This window comes from Myotis yumanensis, unplaced genomic scaffold (genome assembly GCF_028538775.1).
Source record: "Myotis yumanensis isolate MYYU_CA2020_CCGP unplaced genomic scaffold, mMyoYum1.0.hap1 SCAF_16, whole genome shotgun sequence".
Lineage (NCBI taxonomy): Eukaryota > Metazoa > Chordata > Mammalia > Chiroptera > Vespertilionidae > Myotis > Myotis yumanensis.
This window is the reverse complement of record NW_027223767.1, coordinates 51,630,545-51,652,308: the sequence shown is the minus strand read 5'-3', so window position 1 is coordinate 51,652,308 and position 21,764 is coordinate 51,630,545. Positions and strand designations below refer to the sequence as shown.

The 21,764-nt window shown below is 62.7% G+C and overlaps 1 protein-coding gene across 1 annotated transcript in view; it reads right to left on the bottom strand.

Moving 5' to 3' along the window:
* PGS1 (phosphatidylglycerophosphate synthase 1) overlaps nucleotides 1-20,558 on the bottom strand; it is a 27,202-nt gene extending 6,644 nt beyond the window's left edge. Inside the window, 9 exon segments of the mRNA XM_070395430.1 lie at nucleotides 185-237; nucleotides 240-332; nucleotides 6,433-6,954; nucleotides 7,816-7,994; nucleotides 9,160-9,349; nucleotides 10,059-10,158; nucleotides 10,507-10,584; nucleotides 12,484-12,673; nucleotides 20,419-20,558. Coding sequence (XP_070251531.1) covers nucleotides 185-237; nucleotides 240-332; nucleotides 6,433-6,954; nucleotides 7,816-7,994; nucleotides 9,160-9,349; nucleotides 10,059-10,158; nucleotides 10,507-10,584; nucleotides 12,484-12,673; nucleotides 20,419-20,552 — 1,539 coding nt within the window. The 5' untranslated portion in view covers nucleotides 20,553-20,558.
* Nucleotides 20,559-21,764: the final 1,206 nt, after the last annotated feature.

The following is a 21,764-nucleotide window of genomic DNA, read 5'->3' as shown; positions in this document are numbered from 1 at the left end:
GCGTTCCTTCCTGGGAGAGGTTGGGGAGAACCGCGTCTCTCCCCCCAGGAAGCAGCCGAGGAGAGCTGGCCGCTGGGTGCACCCCCACCGCTGCCTGGCGAGGGCTCCGGTGCTTCCTCACTGCTCAGTTGCCCTCAAGGGACCAGCAACCCCCTCCCCGGGGAAACCCCACCTGCAGACCCACCTGGTGCAGCTGCTGCTGCAGGGCCTGGCTCTCCGTCACGATGGCGATCTGGCCTCCAGGTCCCGGTGCACCGACCTGTACCCAAAATTAGGAGAGCCAATCAAGGTGAGGCAGGGCAGGCCGCTGCCGGCCAGGTACAGCCAGAGGCCTGCGGGAAGAGGAAAGGTCACAGTGAGCACAGCGGCTCCGCCTCCCTGCTCCCTGAGAGAGCAGCAGCCCCCGGGCCCTGGGCGACCGGGCTCCCCTGGGCCTGCTCTCCACCAGGTCCCAGGAGCTGCCGGGAGGTGCAGGCACCTCAGGTCCGTGGTGCCCCTCCCCCCCCCCCCCAGGTGGCTCACTGGGACGTCCTTGCTCTCCCTGCCGCACTGCACCCTGGGCCCCTCTTGCCACGCCTGACAGGTGGGTTTCTTAGAGGGAACACCGGCGGTGCAGGGCTCCCCCCCCCCCCCCCCCCCCCCCCCCCGGCCCAGCGGCCTCCTTACGCCCCGGCCCGCCTCGGCCCCTCCTCTGGCAACATGACCTTTTCAAAGGGCCCCCGGCCGAGCAAGACTGTCACGAGCGATCAGCGTGAAACACACACCGGGCTCCTAAAATAGCAGCCATTTCCTAATTCTCACTCAGGGCGAGAGCACTTCCAAGAACATCTTGGGTAAGAGATGACGACGACGGTGCTTCCTGTAAAGGGCTTGACCCTTCAAACGCACGCGCACGCGCACGCAGGGGCCACATCAAAGCCGCCTGCTGCCCGTGTGATCGCTCCATCAACGGCCCACCCACTAGACCACCGCCTTGCCTTGTCAAGAGACCACAAGGTGCCAGGCTGGCCCTGGACCCTGCTCCAGATGGCCTGGGGGCCCACGGAAAATGCCAGCTTGTCCTCCGCACGGACAGCAGGCTCCGAGCCCTGTTCCGCCATCACTGTCCTGACCCACCGATGCCAAGAGCAGCCCCTAAACCAGTGGTGCGCTCAGTGCTGCCTGTCGGCCAGCTCCCGGGCTGCTCAGAGGCACAGGAGAGGGAAAGGGAGCGGGATGGGGAGGCTGCCACCCGCACAGGTGACATGGCTACGGCCAACGTGGCTCACCCCACCTGCCTCCAGGCAAGACTCCTGCGCCACAGGGTGCGGGGAGGCTGGGGGGGAGGGGGGGGCGCGTACGGCTACAGGGCCTGGTCCTAGGCCCTTGTATTTGTAAAATCTGCATGAACACGGACAGCTTCCTTGCAAGGCAACCTAGGGCTCGGCCCTCACGGCAGGCAGCCCACCCCGACGGGCCCCCCCACATGCAGCTCTGCTTTGCCACCTGTTCTCATTAGCAACCCCCCCCCCAAACAAAATTTCTTAGACCCTAACTGCCACCCCCAAACAGTTTTATCATCACTCGACACTGCGCACTGTATGTCTGTGCTGCACGGCAAGGCCACGCTTCCAGTGCCCCCCAGGCACCCGGGCAAGCACGGCACACCACGCCTCCCGCCTCGGCCTCTGGCCCGGCTGCACTTCAGGTGAGCACTCAGGACCTCAGAGGCACCCAGCTGCCACCCCACTGGCCACCTCCAAACCCCCAGGATCTAGTTTCACTGCAGACTTTCTCCCACAAAAGCTGACCACGACCATAAACGGTGCGACGGGCAGCCTGGTGGTGAGCGCCCTGCCCGGCTGGGAGGGCTGCAGAGGAGGTGAGGGCCGCTGAGCTGTTTCCTCCCTCGTGGGAGCGCCTACAGGCAGCCTCACTGCCAGGAAACACTTCCCAGCGGCCAGAAACCTGTTATCAGGCCCCGCCTCCTCACTCGGCCTGACCTCTGGCCCCACATCTCAATTCCAGGAACCCCAGGTTAGGGAGGGCTCTGCAGCTGGTGCGGGCATTCAGAGAGGGACGGGGCAGGCAGCAGAGGACAGGACAGCTGGACTGGAGTCCCGACCAGGGGACCGCTGCACACAGAGCCCTTTAGAAAGGGGGGCACCAGTTCCCGCTGGGTTCTCGCCCGCAGCCCCTTCTTCACGCCACCCGGCCTGGCCTGGTTAGGGGGGCACCAGAGGACCCCCAGCTCCCACGGCGCTTGCCCCCAGGGCACCTGCCTTCGTCTGCTTCCCATTTCTCTTCCCTCAGTGTCACCTCTCAGTGGGCCCCCTTGTCTAACCGACCCATCAGCCTGGATGGAGCCCCTGCCCTGCTGTCTCCCTCACCCTCCCCACAGCCTGACGTTACATCTGAAGAGATTGCCCGCTTATCGCTGCCCTCATTAAACTCTAAGCCTCGGGAGGGCGGGAGTGAGTCCCCGTGTCCCCGTGTCCGCATGCTGCCGGGCACAGCAGCCCTGGGCCAACAGCTGTCTGACAGGGCGGCTCCCCCGACGCTGGGAGTAAATGACTCTCCTGTGAGGACCACGCCGAGGACAATGCACTGATACCCCCTCCTCGGCTCCCCCACAGTTCCGCAGTGCACCTCAGGGTCTCGGACCCCACAGCGGCGAGAGGGGGTGAAGACGGCACGGCTCCCGCCGTCCTGGCCCGAGCAGCAGGAATGACCACGCAGGCCTGGGAGTGCGTGCAGGCTGCTCTCAGGTGCGCAGCCGTGGCCCTGCCCCAGAGCACACCTGCCGGCTCCCCGGTGGGACGTGCCCCAGGTGTGCCAGGCAAACAGGGTGGGGCTGCCCAGCTCTCACTGCGAGTTCCCTTTCGGGCACTGCGCCAAGCGGCCTATCGGGAAGGCAGTAAAAATAGTGGCGATTCTCATCATCATTAACAGGTTTCTGTAGCCTGAGCCAGAAACCTCTCAATCCAAGGCCTGCCCCACCCGCCACACACGTTGCTAAGGCTAGTGCTGCGCCCAGGTGAGTCAACGTCAACGTCTCAAACTCATTCTGACCCTTTCCCTGAAACACATGCCCACGAGCTGAGCCCGCGTCCCGGCGTGGATGGGCCTCTGCTGGGGCTGGGCAGCCTCCTGGTCCCCCCTCGAACCACCCCTCCACGTGCACAGGCCCGCACACCGCACGTGCACACGGGCCGACGCTGCTGCCTACAGGGGCCAGTCTGCTGGGACGTGGATGGCAGGTAGATGGCCCCGCCTCGCCCAGTTAGGAGGGGAACCAGCTATTCTGCGCCCGGCCCCCTGGGCCCCACTCTCCACCAGGGCCAGGGTGCAAAGGGGATCCCCAGAAGCAACCGAGATGCGCTCAGTAGGTGCGCAGATAAGCTGCCCATCCAGACAAGGGAGCGCATCCAGCAGTGAGAACGAATGAGCTTCGAGGACGCAGGCCTTACCCACTGTCCCGGAGGAGGCTGCTACGGTGTGGTCCCCACCTGACGTGTGCACGGGGCAAAGCTGTGGGGCACCGCACAGAAAGCGGTGGCCGCCAGGGGGGGGGACACGACAGGCAGAGCAGAGGCTCCAGGGCAGTGGAAACCTCCGTGTGACAGACCCACAGACAGCACGCCTCCAAGGGAACACCAGTGCGCGCTGTGGACTCCATGGCACCGCTGTGTCAGTCGGGTCATCAGTGAGACAGCGTGGCCGCCCTGGGGCTGGCTGCTGACCATGGGGAGGCTGTGTGGTGTGGGGCAGGCCATGCAGAGGTAAAAATAAGTAAGTACTTAAGGGCACAAACTTTCAGTGATCAGAGAACTTACCCGTGAGCTGCCACAGGTAACGTGCAGTGCCTGGCAGCTGACCCCTGCGCAGCACGAAGGCAGACATGAACTAAACCCACGACCAGCAACACTGCCCGGCGCCCAGGCCTGCCCCCCAGCCTCCCGGGTGAGGGCCCGGGCCAGGCCCCAGGAAATGACAGGCCAGGAGTCCAAGAGCTGACGGCTGGCTGAGGCCTAACGAGGAACCTCCCAGCGGCCCCTCCCGAGGCTGAGAAGCAGGTGAGATCTCTGGCTTCGTGACCCACGTAAAGAAAACGACAGGTAACCGGGACCCCTCTCCTCGCCAGGGGACCCGAGACTCCCACAGCGTGTCCCCCAGGCGCAGGTCACCCTTCTCACCCTCACCCCATTGTACAGACGCTGGACCGAGTCCCGCCCCCTCTGCCAAAGGCGAACGCGGGCGGAGGACGGGCTCCGAGGCTCCATGGGGGGCCTCCGCCGACACACGGAGCAGCGTCCTCTGCAGGTGAGTCTCCCTGCGGCTCAGGCGGAGGCTCCTCTGGCTCTCGGGCAGCTCGCCTACTAAGTGCCAGAAACCCGCGTCTGCCGAGAAATCAGCCCGCGTGCGGGGGGCAGCGGGTACCCGGCCCCCATGCCACACAGCTGCTCTGCAGCCTCGGAACACGGAAAACGCCAGTGACGCCCAGCCGCACAGGTCACCGCGGGACTGCTCCCGGCACCTGCAGCCGTGTGGTCACTTCCCGACAGGTCGCTTGTCCCCATCCAGCCAGCCCGCCTCCCACAGGCAGGCACCAGGCTCACAGGGCCACCAACAGGGTCAGCACCGGCCTCCGACGCCCGGGGTGTGTGATGCTGGGACCCAGACACAGCCGGGGTCGGGTCACTCTCCGCCCCAGCCGGCTCGTGGGAGCAGGAGCGAGAGGGGCCTGGGCTGCCCCAGGAACCTGGGGAAGGGGATGGTGGTCTCGGGTCCTCAGCCGCAGGCAGGAATGGTCAGGGTCCAAACAGACACACCCCAGCAGACACACCCCTGCACCCAGCACGGGCCTGGCAGAGGGTCCAGCCACTCAATGGTCCACCCCCGCCCCAGCCTCTGAGTCTAACCCCACACCACCCACTGGCTCCCGGGTCCTCCAACACAGGCTGCTTTGGGGGAAGTGACCATCAAAAGAGGAGCCAGAAAAGGGGGCTGGCTTAAGGCCCCCCTCCCCCACTACCAATCAGAGCCGCAAAGCAGGAAGGACCCTGGCCTCCCGCTAAGCACTGAGTGACCTCTGACCTCTGGCTCTAGGCTTAAGGGTGAGCCCCTGCTCCACACACCCTCCCCCCTCACGCACATGCAGGCACACGCCCTGGGATTCCTGGCCTTCCCCATAATCCAGTCTCCCAGACTGCAGGCCCCACCCGTGCGGGGCGAGGGGGAAGGGGGGGGGCCGGGGGGGAGTGGCAGGGGCTTGCCCGTCCGGGAAAAGGCGAGATGCACTGGAAAAGCCTGTTGGGTGTTTCCGTCTCAACGGTAACTGGGGAGTCACTGCACAGTGCAGCTTCAGGGAAGTAACCCACGGCCTCAGGACGATGGGCCAGGCCCACCTGGGACCCGAGGCAGAGGGAGCCCCTGCCCAGACAGCCTCTGAGCAGCTCCAGGCACACACATCCCCTCCCGATGCCCAGGTCTGTCTCGATCCCTCCCCTGGGCACAGCTACTCTCCAAGTAACAGAGCCAGAGCTGAGGTGCGGCCAGCACCCTCCACGGCTGGCCTGCCTGTTGACATACCTGACCTCCAGCCGGCTTAGCCAGTGACACGTGCTGGGATGGGAACAATGGGCCACTCCTGACCACCAGGCAACGCCACCTGCCGAGCAGGCCCTTGGGCTCCACGTGGGAAGCAGAACCACCCTGGAGGCAGCAGGTTCAGTCCCCAGAGGGCAGGTCCAGGTCGGCGGCCTGGCTCCCCGCAGTGCAGCCCAGTGCAACCGCAGGCGCCCAGAGGACCTCCCGCCTCAGACAAGCAGACGAGAGGACCAACCCGAGAGGAGGCCGAGGCTTTTCCGAAGCCTCTAGAACAGCCCAGAAGCAAGACAGGCCTCTGAGCGCCGAGGAGGGAGGGAGCACCACCTCCTGGCGCCCCACTCCCTCCCTCTGGAGGCAGGACTAGCCACTGAGTGGTCGGTTTCCCCAAGGATGGGCGACCCGCTGCTCAGCACAGCTCCATCTGCCCACACGTCTGTCTCAGGTCTCAGGTCACGCCCCGAAACTGTGCACACGGCCGCTCCAGGGAGGCGAGGGCTGCCCCAGGGTCCTGACTCACAGACAACACAGACTGGGACCCACGGTCACGCAGCGCCATCCACGTGGGCACCATGAGGGCATAGCCTCAATTTCCCCAAAGTGCAACAGTGAGGGAAAGACTGAAAACGGGCTGTTGAAGACCAAATACATGACCCCCTCGCCATCCTGAGTCCCGAGGAGGACGCACCGCTGGGGGAGCGCCGGGATCGGGGGCTCTCCTGCCCTGCCACCCGCCCGGGGAGGCTGCACGACGCCCACGACTGGCGCTCCGAGTGCCTGGCGCACAGAGAGGCTGCATGAGCGTCATGCAGGCAGAGGGCAGCGAGGCCGTGGGCTGGCCTGTACCTTTGGCGTGGAAGGTCCAGTCCTGCCGCCAGTACTCCTGCAGCTGTACCCGCTCCTGCTGACCCAGGCTGCACACCTCCTGGTAGAACTGCCGCTCGATGTGCACGTAGGCGGCCGGGATGGCGCCCGCCACCCCCTTGGCCCCGAAGAAGCCGTTCACCTCCGGGGAGGCCAGCAGGATCTGGTACTCAGCCCTCGTGCCCAGGACCAGGTCCATGTAGGCCTGGGTCAGGTTGAAGTAGCCGGTGGTGAGGTAGACCCTGGCCCCGCACTCGGCCTCCGTCAGCAGGGCCACGGTGACCGCCTCGTCGATCCGTATCTCAAAGGGCTTCATCTGGACCAGCGGGTAGATCCACGTGTCTGGTGCTGGCCTGCGGTCGCCAGCAGCCGCGGCGTCCTCCCGGGGCCCGAGGGAGTCGCTGTGGAAGGTCTGTGCGTGCAGCATCTGCTGGCGGGTCCGGGCCGCGTTGATGACACCCATGACCCGTGCGTTGGCGGCCTCGCAGTACGCAGCCCGGTCACCTGAGGGACACGGGGAAGGGGGTTAAAGGGCGGCTCTCGCCAGGTCAGCCCTCCCCGGCATCTCATTCTCGCCCTCCCTGACTGCGGGACCGGTTCGGTTAGACTAGGGTCGGCCATGTTTTCCATGGGGCCAGAGAGTGAATAGTTTAGGTTCTGGGAACTAAAGGCAAAACAGGCGAACATGCAGGTACTAATTTCCATCACGAGGGAAGAGGATTCCCATGCGTTTTGTATGGACAAGATGAAAAAGCTAATGGTCACAATGGAGCGTCCCGGCTGGCAGCAGGCAGGGCGGCACAGAGCCCACCACGGGGATGGACAGGCCTCCACCGTGCAACGGCTCAGACACTTCCATGGGGGGGGAAACCAAGGAGCACCCCGCCAGGTCTGGTGGGTCTGGGTTTAACCCCTGCCCTGCGCACTGACACTCTCAAACTCAGCAGCAGACCTTAGAGGCCCCCAGGAAGTCAGGGCCACGGGACCCCAGGAACGCAAAGGCCCCAAGAGAGAGCCAGCTGCCAGGCCGGCAGCACAGACCGCAGTGGGCCGAGCGCAGAGCCTCTGGCGAGGGAGGGAGGGAGCGGCAGAGGAGGGTGAGCTCCAGCACTCGGCCTCCTGGCAGCACAGTGCAGGCTCCGGCTCGCTGGCCAGGCCAGGCCCGAGCTCCCGTCCCCACGCCCCCGTCCCAGCTGCTCCCTCGCCCACAGGGCATGGCTGATGGCTAGTGGGTCGCTCTGTCTGGCTCCAGTGACAAAAGCAGATCCAGGCCCTGCCACCCGGGCTCCCAGGCCCTAGGCAAGGCCACAGAAGTGCCCTCACGCCCCCTGCCCCGGCTCAGGGGGGCAGCACGGCCGCGCCCACCTTTGTAAGGATGCACCATGCCCTCCACCACCTGCACGGTGTCATCGCCCTGCAGCTGCAGGGACACGTCGCCCACGGCGTCCACCAGCTCCGTGAAGAAGTCCGCGACATCGGGACAGTCCTGCAAGAACACGTAGCGGTCCTGGCGGTTGGTGAAGTAGGAGTCACTCAGGTTGGCGCTGCAGGAGGAAAAGCAGGTGAGGACCAGGCCAAGGCGCAGCAGCGGGTCCGGTGACGGGCCTCGGGACACCCAGCAGGAGCAGGGTGACAACTGGATCAGGACCCAGCGGTGGCAGCGGCCAGTGAGCAGTTGGCTACTGAGCATGACCACGCCCAAGAGACAGGCCAGAGTGGCCGGCACAGCCCTCCTCAGAGCTGACGTCACCTGGGAGGAAATGCCCACCGCCGGGCGGGTTTCCGGTGCAGTGCCGGTGCCCATGCTTTAGACTCAGGTCCTGGGTCCCCTCCCGGCTCTGCCTGACATCACCCATCCTCTCTGATCTCTGGTTTCTCATGTGTAAAGTGAGGAACCCACGGCCCAGGTCCCTGTGAGAATTTAAAGGAGACACACACAGGGCCTCGCGTAGTGGCTGACATACAGTAGGTGCTCAATAAACAGGGCCTGCCTTGTATTTTTAGAATGAAGAGAGTGTGATAGACTCTTTTTACTGATTCATTTTTCTTTTATGCCCAGCCTCCCACGCCCTCGCCTTTGGCAACCATCCGCTTGTTCTCTGTCTGTGGGTCCTTGTTTTGTTTTCAGTGTGACTTTGTTGTTTCTTAGATTCCACGTATAAGGGAGAGCCTGTCTTTCTGTGTCTGACTTGCTTCACCTCGCAGAATACCCTCTGGGCCCACCCACGTGCTCACAAACGGCAAGGCTGCGTCCTTTTTCTTGCTGAACAACATCCCACTGTGCGTATACACCACCTCTCCATCCACTCAGCAGCCAGTGGGCATCTAGGTCAGGGGTGGGCAAACTTTTTGACTCGAGGGCCACAGTGGGTTCTTAAACTGGACCGGAGGGCCGGAACAAAAGCATGGATGGAGTGTTTGTGTGAACTAATATAAATTCAAAGTAAACATCATTACATAAAAGGGTACGGTCTTTTTTTTTTTAGTTTTATTCATTTCAAACGGGCCGTAGTTTGCCCACGGCTGGTCTAGCTGCTTCCCTATCCTGGCAACCCGGCTACCGGGTAACCTCTGTGGGCGTCCTGCTTCCAGGGCAGACACGGTGCTGAGGCAGATGGGAGAGAGGCGAGTGGACTGGACGTGCCAGCGGGGCTGGGGCCCCGGGAGGGAGACTGTTGCTGGGAGACCCGGTGGAGGGAAGCTACGCACCCGCTCAGGATGACGTTGTCGTCGAAGAGGTACACCTTGATGTGCTGCAGGCCGATGGTCTCGTTGAAGCGCTCGGGCATCAGGAGCCGGAGCAGCCCGCGGAGGTTCGGGGTGTGGAAGAGGGAGACGCGGACCTGCTCCGGAAACCGCTGCAGGAGCGGGAGCAGCATCGTGCGGGAGTTCTTCCTGCCTGAGCACAGGGCGAGCGGGGAGGGAGGACAGGGTTCACCCCGGGAAAGGCAGCCAGCCCAGCAGCGCCTGCCACCGGCCCATGTGCCTGTGCTGCCCGCTCAGCTGGTGCTGTTTCTGGGCAGAGGAGCTCGGGCACCTCTGTTCTGGTCGCCCGCTGCTCAGGGTGGGGCTGATGTGGTCGGTGAGGAGACCTTCTGTCTCCCCCATCAGCACCCATTGGCCTCCTCCTGGTCACCCACCTCAGCTTTCCTGGGGGTGCCACCCGCCCTCCCTCTTGGCGTTTCTACTCTGCGTGATGACCATGCCCACCCGAGCCCGCACCCCAGCCCCCCAGCGGAGGGCCCCAGGCCCGGGCGGGGCGGGGCCGCACACTTGGAGCCCTAGGGCAGCCACTGGGAGCTCTGGTCTGGCACCAGGGTGCCGACTCTTCCAACGGACAAGATGCCGTGGCGAGAAGGCCTGGCCGTCAGAGGCCACCACAGGGAGAAGGAAGCCACAGGACACGGGCCAGCAGGTGGGTGCTGGCGACACACGCGAACCCCGACGCAGCCTGCCCGAAGCAGTGGGCCCTGGGGGTCACACAACTCTTTCTGCCTCAGTTGTTTTTCTGGGGCTGCAGTCCCAGCCACAGAGGGAATCCCGACTCGGGCATCAGGCCGTCCCCACAGCCCCGCCTGCGCGGAGCGGGGGACAGAGGCCACACCCACCTCTGGAACCCCGCATGAAGTCCAGGAGAATGGACACCTTGAGGTCAGAAGGACACTTCGCTTGGAGTGACCTTTCCAGCGTGCTCTCCAGACAGTCCACCTACAAGCACAGAGGGCAGACCCGGGGGAGACTGTGTGTTAGGAAGGACCCACGTGCCAGCCATGCCCCCGTCCTGGGCACACCCCGTCCTGGGCACACCCCGTCCGCGCTCAGAGCTGGCACCACAAAACTCCTCCACATGAGGCCGACTCGGGAGCAGCCTGGCACACAGAGCAGCGGGGACCCTGTGCAGGGCGAGGGGGACACTGACCAGCAAGGTCAGAGGCCAGGACTAGGCCTCCCCACGCACTTCCCCGTCCTCCCGACATGCCCACGAGAACGAGAGCTGGCAGCGTGAGGTCTGGAGGCCACACCCTGCTCCCACCTGACTGCTCCCCCCAAACCTACCAGTTCCTGTTCCAAAGGGCCTGTCCCCAGGTAGAGAGACGCCATCACGACCCGCCTCTTGGCTGCTTGGATCTGCCCCTGAAAGCAAAGGACATCTCAGCGCTCACACCATCATTTCCACGTGGAGGCAAATAACACCCACACTGAACTATCCTGACCCCAACGCGGATGGACCCACAATCCTCCCCAGAAACAGTCCTCGTGAGTCCGCGTGAAGTTAAAGCGTGATGCACCTGCACTAGACACGGGAGGGCGTGCACACGCCTGCAACGGCCTCACGCACGGCTGAGACGCCCATCACTGAGCACAGTGCAAGCCGCGCTCCACCCGTACCCGCCCGCACACACCTGCATGTGTGTGTGAGCGTGCACAGGGCGTGCGGAACACACAGGAGGAGCAGAGCTGGGGGAGGGTGCGGGCGCAATCCTGCGAGGCTGGAGTTTTACGAGGAGCACGTATTACCCTTGAAATGCAGACTGACAGGTATGGAGACACATAAACAGAACGTCCCCACATTCCAAGACGACACAGCGCATCAGCCCCTGTGTCCTCTCCCTGGCCCTGCGCAGCCCCCTGCTCCACAGCACAGGGGCCGGCGGGACTGGCTGCACGCTCTGTCCAGGCGGCCCAGCCCGCTTGGTGCAGGAAGTGCGGCGTTGGCCCGGGGCCGCTCAGAGGCGGGAGAAGGCCTGGCTCCTTTCCGTGGTGCGGGGCCCCAGGCCCCTCCTGGTCTCTGCAGCCCCGCCCGCCGAGCAGGTGCGCAGTGCAGCCGCCTCCCGGCCAGGGTCACCACATGGGGACTCAGCCAGCCACTGGAGGCCATGAGGACACTAAGAAGAGCCTGTTTCTTCCAGCCACGCAGAGAGCCACGCGGAGCACAGAGCGAACAGCCTCAGCAGCACTGACACCAACGTGAGCGTGTGGGACAGGCGAGGGGCTGGGGGGATGGGGGACACGCACATGCACGCACACACACACACACACACCACACACACACACACACTCGGGGGATGGGACACACACACACACACACACACACACTGGGGGGATGGGACACACACACACACACACACACACACTGGGGGGATGGGACACACACACACACACACACACACACACTGGGGGGATGGGGAACACACACACACACACACACACACACACAGAATTCGTTCTGGAAGGAGCCAGCCAGGAAGGAAGCTCGGGGCTGAAGAAGAGAGCGCACAGCATTCACTTGCCGGCCTGTGTGAACTCCTCACACCTGGGTTCTCACATCACTGTTAGTATGAACTCAGGAGTTCATGGCAATAAAAAGTCATTAGCGTTGAACTACTTCACGCCAATTAGCAGTCCAACCACAGAGAACTAGAGGCCCATGAACTCCTGAGGGACCCCCAAGGGCAAAGTTCAGCAGCTCCTCAGGCACAGACTGTACCGTAGGAAAAGGACCAGGGCTGCAGGGGCCACAGCCAGAGCCCGAGGTCCCAGGCCGCTGCCACGCCTCTGCCACTGGGTCTGCACCCCGCACACGATGCCCACCGATGACGGGCTTGTGGGAGGTGTCTCCAGGGCAGAGGCCCAAGTGCCCGGCTAGAATCAGGCTCATTCCTTCCCAGCCGTTGCTAGCAGGGCCGCCGTGCAGGGCACATGCCCTCATGCCTCCCCCCTGGTGGGCCACCCCCTCGGCACAGGACAGAGGAGCAGGCTGCCCACGGCCCGGAGCCAGGACCTGCCCTCACTGCCCCGCCTCGCCTAGGCTGCTCCACCTTAGCCACACACGGGAGCTCTGACCACGGCTGACTCACCCATCTGTGAAGCTGGAACAGGCAGAGCCCACAGGAGTGAGCTGAGCAGCCACTAAAAGCTTCCAGAACAGAAGGTGCCCCCACCCAGGACGCGCCCAACCTCACACCAGAAGCCCCTACCCACATGTCCACCACGCTCCGCCTCGCCCACGGCTCTGCCTTCGATGCAACTCACCTTCATGAGCTCAAAAAACTCGGTGGGGGCGGAGAGCACCCTGACGTGGGAGCTGCAGACGCCGAACTCGGGGACCAGGTTCCGGATCCACTGGAACCGGTGCCCGCCCTCCGGGCACAGGCCGCAGGGCGGGGAGGTGACCTGGGGGACAGTGGGGGACAGCAGAGGAGCCAACAGCAGCCATGGTGACCTGGTTAGAGACACACAGACGGTCAAGCTTCGCAGACGCAGCCTCAACGTCTCTCTCCGCTCCTGGGGTCTTTATTTTATTTTATTGCCCATTTTGGATTTTCCAGGCCATTTTCAGTGTCCCTCACACTCCCCACACAGGGTTTCCCTTCGGCCCCTCCGGGCTGAGCAGCGTGAGCAGTGCCGACGCCTGTGGACAACCCACCTTCATGCGGATCCCACGTGCCTCCAGACTTAGCGCTCCCAGTAGCTCCCAGCAGCCACTGCTGGCTACCACCGGGGCCTGCGAGCGCCAGGGCTCCCAGCGCCAGGGCACCGCTGCACCCAGCCCGCCCGCGGCAGGGCCCAGGAGACAGCGGGCTTTCACTTAGGGAAGGGCCAGCAAAGCAAAGTCTCTCATACATCTAACAGAGAGTGGAATAAAATATCCACAGGGTAGAAAAGTCTTCTCTCCAACACCCGGGCAGGGAGCGGAAAGCTGGAGCAGGAAGAGGACAGGGGAGGTCATCGCAAGAGGCGCCGGGTGACAGCACTGCCCTCCCTGCTGCACTGTCTCCTTCGGGGGCCGCGCCGCCTCGGGGCTGTCCTGGGCCGACCACAGGGAGCTGTCCCCTGACCCACAGTCCCCCGAGGCGGCGACTGCAGGACGCTGGCCCTGCCGGGGGAGCCCACCTGCACTGCCCCTGCCTGGGGAGCCCACCTGCGCTGCCCCGGGCCTGGAACACCTGTGGGCAGGGAGGGCACGTGCACAAACCCGGCCGGAATTCCCGAAAAGGAATTCCCGAAAACAACGGCAGGAAAATCCTCCTCAGCGTGTGACCTTGGAGCCCCGCCCCCAGAGGGACTGGGGGAAGGACGCTTACACACCCCAAGGGCCGAAGGACCACGGATTCCAGGAAGGTGACCTCACGGCTTGTCTCATGACACCGCCGATCTTCCCAGGGCTGGTCCACGGCCCCACAGCGCCAGGTGGCCCACAGCTGTGCTTCCCAGAAAGCACCGGTCTGCCCCAGCCTCCTCAGCGCCAAGAAAACCTTAGTCAGCTGGGAAGACACCGGCAGCCTGGATGCGGGAGGCCTGGGGGCAGCGGTGGGGGGCAGCGGTCCCTCCCCGCCAGCCTCAGGGGTGGTGACCCCACACGTGCACACAGGCGAGCATCAGCCTGCTGGGTTTCTCTAGCTCCCAGGCTCCCAGCAGCTTGCACATGAAGGCCGAGAAGCTAACAAGGGACTGCGGCCTCAGTTCCCCAAACTGCGGGCCGACCTCCTGCAGGGCTCAGGCCACCTTCTGGGGGAGCAGCGCTCCTCTGTCCAACGGGAACCAGAGGGGAGGGAGAGCCACCCATCAGCCCAGCAGCCTGAAGTCTAAGGTTCACTATTAAACAGTCTATCTGACCAGGGTCAACCTCCCGCCCCGTCTCATGGCACTTGTCAGGCTCGGACCATAAATCATAAAAAAAGACCCCGGCCCTGGCTGGTTTGGCTCAGTGGATAGAGTGTCAGCCCTCGGACTGAGGGTCCTGGGTTCGATACCGGTAAAGGGCAGGTACCTCGATTGCAGGCTCAATCTCTGGCGCGCTCTCTCTCTCTGTCTCTGTCTCTCTCTCTCTCTCTCTCTCCCCGCCCCATCCCTTCCACGCTCTCTAAATATCAAAGGGAAAATACTCTTAGGTGAGGAGAAACAAAAACAAAACAAAACAGAAAGACCAGTCACCTGCGCCCAGGCCATGCATCCGGTCCCCACGCATCCTGCCTGCGGCCAGGAGGCTCACCGGCTCCCAGAAAGGAAGGTGAGGAACCACCTCCTTGGCACAGGCCCCGGGAGAGGGAGCGCGCCAACCTGGGCCTCCAGCCAAGTCACCACGTGAGCGCCGACGTGCACCGTGGAGGGCACAGGGCAGAGCCGGCACAGCCCCTGCCTCTCACAAACCTGGGCCTCCCAGGCTTACACACCTGGAATGATGGGAGAACACCACAAGGAAAAACGCTAAAATTAATTAAATAAGATCAAAACACACAGTCCGTGTGCTTCGAGGGACACCCGAGCTCTGGGCTGTCCACACCCTGGCACCGGCCGGCCAACAGCTTTCAAACCTGGCACAGACGGGAGGTGTGAGCAGAGCTGGCCGAAGCCACGCCACCGTCGCCAGGAAAGCCCAGGGCTCCACGTGGGTGTCAGCCCACGGCCACCGGTGTCCTGCTGGGAGAGGCTCTGGCAGGCTCGGCGAGGGCCACCACCATGGGCGGGTCCCTGCAAGGCAGCTCTCGCTGGGAACCGCCCGCCGGGGCCTCAGCCCAGGATCTGCTGAGACCTTCCCCGTGGTTCCTGTGGAATCTGTGCGCCGACGGGCTTGTTTTTGTCTGAGAGGAGCAGCAGCAAAGGCCAACTGGCTTTCAGGGGTTTGCTGCGGAGAAGGCCCAGCCTCAGTGGCAATTCATCGCCAGCGCCAGCGAGGAAGGTGCCGGGGAGGGGCTCAGTGTCCTCTGAAGCACCGCAGGGGCAGCGCAGGCTGGGACGGCCACACCCCACTGCCTCGGGAGATGGGGGCACAAGCAGCCCCCATCTGAGCGCCCACTGCTGGCTCCCCCTGAGCCCGCTCAGCGACCCATCCGTCTCCTTCCAGCTCAACCAGAACCCTTGGCAGTTAGTTCCCGCTCTCCACCAGGGAGCCCCGGGGAATTTTCTCAGAAGAGGTCTCCCCCGAACACAGCAGCCTCCTGCAGTCTCCCTGTGCCCCAAGGGCCGAGCACCTGCGCTGCCTTCCCCTCACCCAGGGAGCTTTCCCCAGGAGCCTCGCATCCCAGGCCAGAAACCTCACCCCAGGGACCCAAAGGGGCAGGGAGCTGGCCGCACAGCCCCGTCACACTCACGTGTAGGGAACGGCCGGATGTGTATACACACACACACACACACACACACACACACGATTCCCGCAATAGGCCTGGGCTCCCCTGAGTTTCCCTTTCTCAGCACCTTGCTCCCTTCCTGGTTACAGGAGAAGTGCCCACTCCGTGCCCGCGCATCAGGGCCGTTTAGAGAATGGGGTCTGGGCAAGAGCAGGGGCACTCGGCATTCAAACTCCAAACAAACAGACAATGCAAACCAACCCCCAGCCCCCACTCGCCAAGGTGCAAAGGGACTGACACCCTCTCCAAAGGGCAGGCTCCGGCACCCCCAGGGCGCCTGGCTCTCGGGGAAGGCTCGGCCACATGGTGTAAGGCTTTCCGCCACTGAGCAAGGGCAGCGGAAGCCCACCTGGCCACACAGGACAATGCAGCCTCCCACCCCACCCCCCTCCCCCGTGCAGAGCATGGGACACGAGCCAGCGGAAGCAGCTGAGATGCTGTGGACACGCCTGCAAGGCAGCCTCAGGGAACGGAAGGCAGTTCCCCTCACTTTCCTGACAAGACAGGAGTCTTCCAGTTCACCAAACTGACGCTGACTGGCCCTGGGAACACAGGCACACCTTGCATTTCCCTTTCGGGCTGTGTGACAACAGCCTGAGTCCCTGGGAGCTCCCTCCCACTCGGCGCAGACAGCAGGCACAGTGAGCAACTGCCCAGGTTCCTCCAAAGCAGGGCACGGGGGCTCAGGACCAGCACACGGCGAGGTCCGAGGCTGGGCTCGGACACCGACCTCAGGACGGCCAGGAGTCCGCGCACCCGCACTGGCTAAGTGTCCCCTCTGCGGGCTCCGAGCCGTGGTCTGAAGCTCCGAGAACTGTGGGAACGCTAAGACTTGTGGGACAAGCTCTGTGGCTTGGGTCCCCCCCACATCCGTGCAAATGAACCAGAAAAGAAGGAAGTTTTTAAAAGAAACTGAGCTCTCTGGATTGCCATGTTTTCAGAAACTACGATTTTAAGAAAAGCTACCCCCCTCCCCCCAGCCATACAGTGAAATGTAAAAAAAAAAAAAGTGAAGTAATGAGAAAAGAGCAACAGTCATAACACTTCCTGAGAAAGGCTCGAGAAACTACCTGCAGGTACCGGACTTCCTGCGCCCAGGCCGGGCAGCCCGGACTGACTAACGCAAGACCCGACCTGCCCGGAAGTGATGGATCCCTGATTCCCGCAGGTGACGCCAGACCCAGGCCCGAGGAGCCCCCACAGGAAGCCGGCATCTGGCCACGCACCGGCCAGATGGCCCTCCTCCTGACTTGCCAGAAACCAAGTCGATTGCATCACGGGGCCAGAAGCTAGACTACAACCCACGTCACAGGGCTGGCCTCACGCACGAGGCCTATGAAGTGTGGACAAGAGCCGACCCTGAGCTCTAGGAACCAGAGGCTTCGGCCAGCCTGACTCCCCAGCAGCCTGGAGAGCGACTTGCTGGCGTCCATCAGAGCCCGTGTTTACAAGGGGATTATCTATCAGCGCACTCCAACCCCGGCTGGTTCTGTCCATCCAGACGCAGACCGACCCGCCTAGTCCTCCAGCAGCACTGTGCTGGCGGGGGCAGGTGGGACACACACACACACACACACACACACACACACCTGGGACCGTTAACTTAGCTACAACGTGGAAGTCAGTCTGTTGCAAACCTTACTTTAATCCCATGCAAGGTCAAAGTTGAATGACTTGGGGGAACTCATGCTTTAATTGGAAACCTCCCCCTCCCACTCATCTTACTGCTATAAATAGACCAGGAGGGACCCCACTTAGCCCTCATGAGTAAGGAGGGCTGGGTCCCAGCATCAAAGTGCAAAGAAACAGTCATTTCTGGAAATCTGATGGTCCCTCAGGGCAGAAACTGCTACCAGGTTGACCAAGAGTTTGCTGATCTGACGTCACCACATAAGAAACTCTAACTGAAAGAGGAGGCTACTGGTTACGTCTCCCTCTTCTCACTCAGAGAAGTTAGCCCCCTCGGCCCTCCAACACACACACACCTGGAACAGAGAACACAGGACCTGAGTTTCGAAAACAAAGCCTTTTCTGCACATGTAGCTCAAACTGAAAGCAGTGTGTGTGTTTTTAAAGGAGCCACAGGAAAAACCTCTCCTGGCATGGCAGGTGAGCTCACGGCGATGAACTGACGCCCTCCTGACCCTTCCCACTAGGTCTCGCTCCAGATAACAAGCCAACCCTGTGTAGTGTGATGACTCCCAAAAAGCTATCTGAGGGTTTGGTCTCCCCCTCCTGAGCTCCAGACCTGCCAGGCAACTGCCCACGGGACCCCTCCACATGGACGCGCCTGGATACTGGTTAACAAGCCCCAAACTTACCCTCTCATCCTCCCCCAAACCTGGTCCTTCCTTTCTCCCTGTTGTGGGGAACCGGGCCACCATCCGCAGTCAGTCACCCAAGTCAGAAACCGGACCCACCTCCTCAGCCCTCTCCCCTCTACACAGCCCTCCCCCCCCCCCCCCCCCCCCAGAGCCTCTCTTCTATTCCCACTGTCCTGACGTCATATGAACCCACCCCTTAGGCCTGGACCGCTAGCACAAAACACTGCACAGAATCTCAGAGCTTGCTTCCCGGGATCTTGGCCCAGAGGACAGACTGACTCCCAGCCCCCACCACCCCTTTCCGATAACTGCCGTCAGCTCCTGGAAATGGTGTGAGAGCCCGTGGGACCTCCAAACTGCCATCCCCTGCTGCTACGATCACTCGCTATCCTTCACTAGCCTACTCCTCTCCTCCCAGCACATGGCTCTGAGGGCACCACCACCAGGAAGCCTTCTGTGACATCCCGGTGTCCCTCTGACGGACCTGACTTTTTCTGCCTTAACTTTGTTATTATTGTTGCTATGGATCTGAGCATCTCATGTCTTATCTTGGTTTCTCAGTTTCCCGGCCAGCAGAGCAGAGCTCCCCACATGCCCGCTGGGTGAGTGAACCCAGCCTGAGTCAGAGAGAACAGCAGTGCTTCTGGGTCACTAATTATCAGAAGCCTCAGGCAGAGTTCTGTCACCAGGGCTGTGTCTATAACCGAAAGGAAACCACTGCCGGGAAGGAACGGATGGAACCCCTGTCCACCGTCTCACTAGCCGCCAGGACCCGGCAGGCACTCCGACCGCTGGGTCAGACGGGCAAGCTCAAGTCTAAAACGATTTCGGCCCATGACTACACAGAACTATTATCAATGAATCAATGATCAGAGTTACAAGAAACCACACTATTCGGGGAATGAGGAATTGGGAGGTGCAACTGAACAAAGAAAAAGAAACGAAAGCCAGTAGTCACGGGTGTGTGGCCACGCAAACCCCAAACACCAAGGCCACAAAGAATCGGAAAAAAAAAACCCTGCAAACTGAGAAGGGCGAGGAGTCAGAAACCTAGAGCGTGGTAGCGGCACCGGTCACAGCACAGGCGTTCTTTCCAAGGAGGACACCCAAATATCTGGCAGGTGTGTTTCTGTGTGTGATTTCACCGAGCTTCTGGTGTCACTGCTGACCCAGAAAAACAACGACTCTCTCTCTCTCTCTCTCTCTCTCTCGGTTTAATCACCAAGAGCCGTGGGGCCACTGCACCTCCTGACACTATTTACAAAAAGGGCTTTGCCATTTCAGACAATCCCCACTGACGCATGGCCCCCGACATCCGCCCCAAAAAAGGACACCCCAAGAAGACTGTGTTTCTGAGAAGAATTCGTGCAGATTGCCCAACATCCTTTAGCAATCCATCCCAATGTTAAACAATGATTAATCAAGTGGTTTTCGTATAGTTTACACACATCCAGGGAGATGACAACATCGCCTCAACAGCTTGGAGGAGAGAACATTTCTTGAAACTTTAAAACAGATTTCTCGGTAGCTGGAGGCCGGGCTGTGGGAGTCACCTGACCTCGCTGTCCCGGGAACGGACTGGTCTCTGCGAAGAGCCGGTTCCAGCAAGTGGAGAGGCCACGCCCACGCCCTTGGCCGCAATCATGTGAACCCGAAAAACCTTTGGGGGGCGGGGGGCGGTAGGTTTCCGAGAGTCCCAGCAGGCAAGGCCCTGGCGCCAGCACCTCCAAGTTCCCCTAAATCAGACTCTTTCTGCTCAAAACCTCCAGCCGCCGGCCCATAGGGAGCAGGCCCTCCCCTTCCCTAGAATCTGCACCCGGGACGGGACCGCAGCGCGGCACCCAGGAGGCGCCGATGAAAACCTGAGACAACGCAAAGGGCGCAGGGCGCAGGGCGCAGACATCCCCCCTAAGGATGAAGGGAAGGCTCGGGTCTAATAAAAACACGTCCTGCGCACAGAGCATCCTCCCCCGTTTCCCTCTCAGCGCAGCGCAGGCCTCTTAGGGCGCGAGTGTTTACCCGGAGCCCAGGCCGGAGGCCCCTTCGCCGCTTACGCAACTCCCTCCCGTGCTTCCCCGGAGCGCAGGCCCTTGAGGGCGCGCGGAGGGGGGCGGGGTGGGTCCCCTGCCCGGCGAGGGCCCCGACCCGGGATTGCTTCACGGCCCCCGGCCGGCGGGATGAGGACCCCGCGCGGACGCCCGGCCCGGCTGACTCACGCCGCGGCCCCCGCAGCCGGCGTGACTCAGGGGAAGTCCCTCCGAGCCCCAGTCCAGCGTCGGGGCTGTCAGGTCCCCTCCGAGGGCACGCACTGCGCCCCGGGCAAGTGCGCGCGGCCGGGGAGCCCGCAGGGCCACCCCCTCCCGGGACGGGCGGGCGCCGAGGCGGGGACGCGGGGAGCCTGCGGGAACCTGCGGGGAAGGAAGCCTGCGGAGAACCGGCGGGAACCTGCGGGCGGCGGGCGCGGGACGTGGGGAGACGGGGACACGGGGACCCGCTGCCACCCGCCGCCCTCTCACCTCCGGCGCCGGCGGTCCCGGTTCCGGCCGAAGCGGTCGGACAGGCGCCCCAGGAGCGCGGCCAGCCCGGGCCGGCCAGGCAGGAGGCCCAGCAGCCGCCGCCAGAACACCGGCCCCGCCGCGGCCGCCGCCATGGAGACTCGCGGCTTCCGCTTCCGGTGCGAAAAAACTTTATTGACAGCGGAGCGCGGACACGGGGCGGTGCGCGCACGGGCAGCGGCGGGAGGAGGCCCCGCCCCCGAAGCCTTGTGGCCCCGCCCCCTCAACCCTGTGGCCCCGCCCCCGCAGCCCTGTCTCCCCGCGGCCGGCGGCAGGTGGGCGCAGCGGGCGCAGGTGGGTTGCACGCCCCGAGCCGCCGCCAGCACCCCGACTCAGAGCGATACGCGGGGACACGGCCTTCCGGACCCCACGGCCCAGTTCGGCTGAGACTCGGGCAAAACTGAGTTCCCGCTGCTCACTGCGCGCGCCGAGCACGGAAAGTCCCTGCGGGAGCCGAGCCCGCGTGCGCCGTGGGGTCCCTGGGCTGCAGCCCCGAAGTGTGTGCAGGGGACGAAGGCTCCTGCCGTCACCGGCCCCGCCCGGGAGGGACGGTGCTGTAGCCGGGCGAGCTGAAGGAGCCATCCCTCCCGCCAGAAACACATCTCAGCTGATTTTTAAAAGGAAAACGTGACAGGATCCTGCGAGGCGGGAGGGGAGCGCGGATCCGTTTGCATGGGGCTCCTGGGCGGGCCGCGCGGGCTGGACTCGGAACCTGGAGGCGCTGCAGGAGATCATCATTTCCTATTTATTCCGGGGGGAGGGGGTTGTTGTGAGGCTAAAAGGATGTGGACACCCTGAATAAAAAAACTTCCCGAATTCCACTTCCACCAAACAATCCCAAGCGAGTCAATGACACGTTCCCCTCGGCGCTCATCTCGGCGTCTGTTCATGTCAAAAATCGTGGACACAGTCAACAGCGGGGGAGCTGGTTACGCAAACAACGGTACTCACGACGCTGGAAAACCACGGACCCATTTTTTAAAAATGTTCTTGAAGATTGTTTGCTCTAGAGCAGCGGTTCTCAACCTGTGGGTCGCGACCCCTTTGGGGTCGAACGACCCTTTCACAGGGGTCGCCTAAGACCATCAGAAAACACATTTATTGTTTTTGTGATTAATCACTATGCTTTAATGATGTTCAATTTGTAACAATGAAATTGGGGGTCACCACAACATGAGGAACTGTATTAAAGGGTTGCGGCATTAGGAAGGTTGAGAACCGCTGCTCTAGAGAATGTGTATTGACATGAAGAGTAAAAATCAATTCACCAAAGAGTAGGAGAGAGAGTAGGAGAGAACTTACCTCAT